Source organism: Apaloderma vittatum, unplaced genomic scaffold (genome assembly GCF_000703405.1).
Source record: "Apaloderma vittatum isolate BGI_N311 unplaced genomic scaffold, ASM70340v1 scaffold12217, whole genome shotgun sequence".
Lineage (NCBI taxonomy): Eukaryota > Metazoa > Chordata > Aves > Trogoniformes > Trogonidae > Apaloderma > Apaloderma vittatum.
Window position 1 is genome coordinate 31,305 of NW_009727857.1, and position 6,941 is coordinate 38,245.

A 6,941-nucleotide genomic window follows, 5' to 3' on the forward strand; every position below is an offset into this window, starting at 1 on the left:
ACTTCATCAATAAGTAAAAATTCCTTTCAACTTGCTTTGAAAAAGTGGCAGGTTCTGTTGTTTAAATGCATTTCTTATCACTTCATAGGTATAAATTAAAATTTTCAATAGCTTTTGAGTCAAATGCAACTTCTAGATCTACAGTATATCTGATATGAAAGTAGCCTATAACGACATATTTTATGTTGTACAGGACCTTAAAAATAGTCTTCTCTTCTATTTGGTAGCTGTAATTTCAAAATTCTACTCTTTTTTATATTTTTCTTTCCTTTTTTACCGTGTGTGGGTAGTGTAAAGAAGGCTTTACAATAGCTTCTCTTAACGTACTGGTGCTCCCTAGGGAAAATTTGTGATGTCTTAACTGCACAACAGCTTAAATTTCAGCTATATGTAAAAACATACTTATGTTTAGGATTGACTTCAGTACTTATTGTTAATAAGACATAACAACATTACCCAATTAGTTTCTTAGGCTGTCAAAAATAATTTTTCCTAGATGAAGTGAGAGGGTTTTGATTACCTCATTACATCAGACTGAGACACTCATTACACAATATGATTTTGCTTTTTCTGTACACCTTCTTTCAATGACTTTTATATTTTTCTAGAAGGGAGCCTGAATGTTAAATTAACTTGCTAAAACTGTCTGCTGAATAATTGAAGATTCTACTTGTAGCACTTAATTTTTTTTTTTCAGGTCTTCCATTTAGGTGTCAGTCACACCCAGCTTTTGCTCAGCTTAAATTTTGACTAGAACTAAGCTACATTATAATTTGGCAACTCAAACCCTCAGATTTAAAAAAGTTCCAATACATAAACAAGGGAATCTATAAAACAAGCAGAGCAGTTGCAACTGTCACACTTGGTGAATGCATGCTCTCAGTAAATGGGAATCTTTATCCCAGTCCAAATTCCCAAGAGCACTCGAGATTTCAGTGAATAAACAGTCCTGGCAAAACAGGAGAATGCTCTGATAACGTAGAGGCCAGGTTTGCATATTAAGCCTTCCACGCTGCATCTGAAATAGGTAGAACAACAGTCCTGAACATTTCGGAAAAACAGCTATTGTTTTCCTTTTGCTAGCTTGGTATTTATCTATCAGTCTTAGAAAAGGGGCGAAGTAATATTTTGTTAACCTTAAGCATATTTTGCAGCCGGAGAAGAAATACTAATGAAAGGACTTTCTGGTGTCCGGGATAATGCATGGCACACACTTACTCTAAGCATTCAGGTAAGGACAAAGGCAAAAAGCTAGAAAACCAGTTATGAATCTTCCAGTCTGAAATGACTTGGGAAAAAACTATGCGGTACTACTGACTGTCTACTTGCATTAGTTTGCTCTATCTAAAACATAAATAGTATCTGTTATGTTAAATCAGTATTAAAAAACTATACCTGCTGCCTGTAGTTTTAAAGAGATCTTGAAAAACTGAAAGGGATGTAGAAAATAACTGGAAAGGTGGATTGAAAGATAGGAGGGCTGGAGATGTGAATCCTTTGTTTAATGAAAAGATCATGACCTGACTTCTGTTCTGAAGTCTGTCAGTAGCCTATTTTACAAACCTGACTCCCACCAATTCCCTTTCTATGCTAAAACCTCCTGTGTGGAGCTAGTTAAGGGCTGGGGAACCCTGACGAGCTGCTATCCTTCTTTCCTGTACTGAAAAAGCGTGGGCATAGCATTGCTGTAAAAATGGGCCATAGATAATGAGGAGGCTGTCTTCATTTTTTCCTTCCCTCCCCACTCCACCCATTTTGGCCATAGTCACTTGCTGAGGAGAGTAGTCCCATGCTCTATGTTAAATATACCTGGGCACTTAGCTGAGTGTGACGTTGGTACGAGTAACTAAAAGGCTTTAAGTTCCTCGGCTGGACGCCTAATCCCTTTGCCTAATATAACCTTTACAACTGCCATGTAGGAAATGTGGGGGAGCTTGAAACTGAGCTAGGGTTGTTCATAAGCTTTGCTTCTACTGAAGCAAACTCTCTTAAAATTATGCCCTGAGTCTCTCCTCACTGATGTTTTGGGATGATGTGTTAGAAGCTGGTTTTTTGTCTTTTGTGTGTTCACATTGGGAGACAAAGGGATGCTCATACACTGGAATGGATGCCATTTAGATTTGGCTTTTGTGCACCCACACTTATGACATCTGTAAAATGGGCCAAGACATTTGCTAACCTGCATGAGGTGCTGAAGATGAACATAAATCATTTAAACCAATTTTAAAATTATTATGCTACAGTTTTCCATCTGTGCTGATTTGTTCCAAATATGCCTTTGTAAAGACAGAAGTGCAGAACTCTCTTTTAAACAATTCTCACACTGACTCTTTCTTGAAAGTCATTCTTTGCTTTTACCTGAGTCTGTAATTGTTGTTCAGGTTAAGAAATACAAGTAAGCTGAAGTACTCTTTTTCTAGATACTGTTCACTGGAACAGTGGCAAGATAAATTGTAACTTTTCCTGAGACTATTTTTAATTTTAATGGCAACATGATACTTAAGTTCTGCTGTCCCCTCTTCCTTTCAGCCTAATGACTGAAGTGCATCTCTCTCTCCTTTTGAAGGAAAGATATTCTGCAGAATCAGTATCAGGTGTATCATATCCCCTTAAGGCCGTTGGGGCTTGAGGGAGCCTGACACAAGTGGAAGAGGAAAACCAGTTTACCTTTTAGATTCTACACTGAGTTGGCAAAACTGTGAGCTAGTGGAAGATGAGCCTCTTATATATTCGTTGTGAAGTCATTAGATCTGTTTCACAGAGCTGATAGACACTGGAGCATTCTATGTCATATATAGAAGTACCTCTGCATGGAAAATGTGTGGAATGCAGTTGAAAGAAGTTAACTTGCCATCTTTCTGCCTTGCCTTTTCTCCCCTGTGAGTAGGCTCAGTGTCAACACAATCACTGGATTTTACAAAGCTAACTTTTTCTTTTTTTTGACAGGGCACTTCTGCCTCAGGACTCTTAAATGGTTATCCTCTTTGGGAGAATGTCACCATTTCTACACCAAGTAATGGCTGGGCTGCTATTGGAACTCGCTCGTTTGAGTTTGCACAATTTGACAACTTTCATGTTGAAGCTAGCTGATGTGGCTTTGGAGAACTCAGTTCTCATATTACTTTGAATCAGAGCGAGTTCAAACCTTGCGGACAGCTTAATGCTATGCTGAGATTGATCTGTTGGCAAGGAATCTGAATTCTGTCCTTATTATTTGTTAAAAGTTTACTTGAATAAGTATCAATGTGACTGTAACTTTATCCCCTGGATGCTATGGGGCTTTTGCCCTCTGAGTTTTGGGAGTAAATTTTAGTTCAAGGTAATGAAAACGAAAGAATGGATTTTAAATCTCTCTTAATAACATCGTAACTTGCCAGCGTACTTTTAAGATAACTTTAGAAGTTAACAGAAGACCGAGGCATCTCAGCTGTGTTTTTAACACTTACATGTTTGTGTCCATTCCTTTCACTCTGACAGATAGAATTAAATGCCAGTAAGCCTTATGAGCCTGTAGGTCTGTTACTCTCAAATTTCACTTGGATGAAGCACCAATTTTTTTTCTATAGTAACAGAAAAGATGTTTTATCTGTTTTTCTGCTACAGTCTGAGGCTAGACATTACAGTACTCCAAGTGCATTTGATTACTTCTTCTTGATTTCTTCTTTCCATTTCCATTGCCAGCCTTAATATAGATCATATTTTCAATGGAATGGAGATGTGCCTTATGGCTGATCAGGCAGTACTTCTAAACTACCTCCTCTTTCCAATGAAAGGGTTAAAATGGATTGGACGATACCATAACTTGCAGTTCATTAATGATGCTTTGTGTTTTGGGTCATCTTGCATGATGCAAAGAGTAAAAACTTTGCATCATGGGTACTGGCAAGCAAAGTACTTACTTTTGTGTCAGATCATATGTGGAAAAACTGGCCTGTTGTTTCTAGAAACTCAGGCAACCATCTCTCCCTTTTGATAGATCTAAAGCTTAGAGCAGAAAATAATTCAAGTATAACAATGTTATTTAGCTTATTATATTACTGTTACACAGAGAAGATATGCATATTGTCACATCCTGGTGTAAAAGAAAATTGAAAAAAAATGGCTTTTGCCCTTAAGAGTTTGCAATCTGTTCATAAGGTAAGTGACAGCAGGAGGACACAGAGTTGTTTAGTGTGCCAGGCAGTGGCACTGACATAATAATGTCTGTTTTAAAACTTTTCATAGGCATCACAGATTAAAATGCAGAGGCAATTTCAGATCCTTGGAAAGGAGGGATTCTTTTGTGTTCTACCTTCATTGTTCGTTTTTTTGGTTTTGTTTTTTTTCAAGTTACTGTGCTACAAAAAACCGATTGAGAATACAATGAGGTACTGAATAGGGTTTTCATCACACATTCCAAATTCAGTTGGCTTTGGAATTTTTCTTGTTTGCTGTTGCTCAATTTGAATGAATATGATGCCTGTTGCCATAAAGAAACATGTCCCTCTGTAGTTGTCTACTTTTCACATTCACATCCTTTTTAATTGGCAAGCAAGTACTATCACAGAGTTGATAGGGCACAAATAGCTGTCTGAGGCTATATGTAGCAGGCAATATATTATCCTGAGAAATAAATATGCAGTATACTTCAATTTATGCAGATGATTATTTTGATCCATTTTATTTTGAAGACTGATTCCATAAGTGCGAACTTCAGTCTTCAAATTTGTTGTCTAATATAGAGCTATGTAATATGAATCATTACTGGGAAATTTTTATGAATTTTATCTTCTGAATTAGCTTTTGGAGAAAAGATCATGAAATTCCATCTCTAATAAGTAAAAATATTTTATCTTTTAGCGATTATACTGATACCGTTATTGATTAGTCACAAATCATTCATATGTGCAAGTTTCATACATATTAGTAACCTTGAAAAATGGTCCAGATCACTAAACTTTAAAACACTTGTAGAAGGCTTCCAAATATTAAGTAACCATTTACTTAACTGGGTGAAAAAATGCAAGCCATTTTTCCACTTTCTTTTCATTTGATGGCGGAAGTATGGATGCTTGCTTGATTTCCAAAGCTACGGCACTGGGTAACTCCAGATGTGAAGGAATCTAATTTTAGGTCCTCGTATTCAAGTAATATGACTATAGAAGAAGAATAAGCTCATTTTAGCTGTGATGGATGTTCCTAGCAGGATACTTCTTGCAGCCTTTCTGGTAGCTTATGTGGCTGCAGGCAGTGGTTGTGTAAAGGGGAGATCAGCAATGATGCCGTTATTCCAAAGGAGCTGTCCAGGTTTTTTACCATTTAATGCACTAGTGTAATAAATTGTACTGTTATTCTCTGTACTAAACACAATGTATTTTATCATTGGAAGTGTTGATTTTATTTTTTTTTAATCTTAATTTATGATATTGGAGGATTAAACTGTTATGAACAGAGTAAGTGATTTAATGGTGATATAATGTTATTCATCTTTATATGTCTATAATTCTTCACCCCTCAGCAGGCTGTAATATGTTTGGCAATAACAAGCTGTCAGGTCATTCACTGAGGGGTGGATTTATGTTGTTGATTATAAATACTAATCACTCCAAATGGACAAATAAAACACTTAAAACCCCTTTATTTGTGCAGAATGCTTCTGTAAATGGGTCTTGGTTTTCTCCAGTAAGAAAGCTGACAGTTTTTCCATTATAATTCCTGATAAATATGCTTGGCATTAGCTTAATTGGGTTGGAAGATTTTCTGACACTGAATAGCCCAACAATCCTCATTAACAAATATCTCAAAATCCGTATGCATTAGGACGTGTGCTGTTGATAAAACAAATTTTTTTTTTATAGTGCTCAAGATACATTTTGCTTCTTTATGGTTTCTTTGCATTTAGTTAAGGGAATTAAATTCTGTTTGAGGGCCGGTCATGCAAAACTGCTGAGTACTAAGGTCTTGTGAGATTCAGCTGAAGGGCTGTTTCTACGTATAGAAACAGCCAGTGCAGACAGCTGTACTTTTAAAGTTTAAATAGGCTTCTTTACTTTGAATATCCTTTTGAATCTAGGTTCAAACATGCTTTTTTTTTCCTTTTCCCTAAACTTCAGGGTTCAACTTTAAAAGGCAGAGAGAAATTCTATAAAGCTAGTTATGTTTCCCATGCAATCTTACCAGTAAACATGAACTACGGTGGAAACACTGTCTTCCAGTAGTTGGATACGTGCTATTACCTACACAAACATTTCATCAAAATAAATTCTGTCCGTTCTCTGCCACCCTGCCTTCGAGGTTAGACATGATGGACGGTTCTTAATATTTCTGAATTCCTGCAAAACACCAGGACTCCTTTGCTTTAAAATTACAGGAGACTCTATTACTTTAGGCTACTGATGATAGTTTCTTTTGCAACTGCTTCCTGGTTTCACTGTATCAAAAGTATATTTCTAGTTCATAATTTGATTTGGAATGGTAGCAGGTTGGCTCTTTCCTTATTTTATTGCATGGTAGCAGCAGGTTGGTGGTTATCACTTAATTTTTCATAGGCTTACCTGAAGTTTCTATCCAGAGTCCTCTGGAGAGGTGTGCGTATTAATGAAAGTAGCCACTATGATTATTGCTATCTGACAATTTCAGCAGCATGAACAAAAGAGGGATGGTGCTTGGAGACCTTATTATCCTCACTTTGGTGTTGGTTTTTTTAGATTTTGGAGGTTTTTTTATACCCTCTTTTAAGTACTACATTCATACAAATCTAGCACATGCTGGGAGTGTGAGGGCAAGTAGGTTATAAAAAAACACCCTCATTTTAAAAGACTTTCATGCCTGGTAGCTGAATCATCAGGTAGGTATTTAAAGGTTTTGAACATGTTATATTTTGATACTTGATGAGAAGAAATACATGCCAATTGATGTCAGGGCTTGCTGAAACAGAAATAAAATGCCAATGATTATCCATT

At 36.5% G+C, this 6,941-nt stretch overlaps 1 protein-coding gene across 1 annotated transcript in view; it reads left to right on the forward strand.

The window, feature by feature from the left end:
* Nucleotides 1–3,090, forward strand: part of GALC (galactosylceramidase) — a gene marked incomplete at its 5' end in the record, with an annotated part of 33,740 nt that extends 30,650 nt beyond the window's left edge. Inside the window, 2 exons of the mRNA XM_009873844.1 lie at nucleotides 1,155–1,231; nucleotides 2,947–3,090. Of these exons, the coding sequence (XP_009872146.1) occupies nucleotides 1,155–1,231; nucleotides 2,947–3,090 (221 nt within the window). The remainder of the gene's footprint in view (nucleotides 1–1,154; nucleotides 1,232–2,946) is intronic.
* Between the last annotated feature and the right edge of the window lie 3,851 nt (nucleotides 3,091–6,941).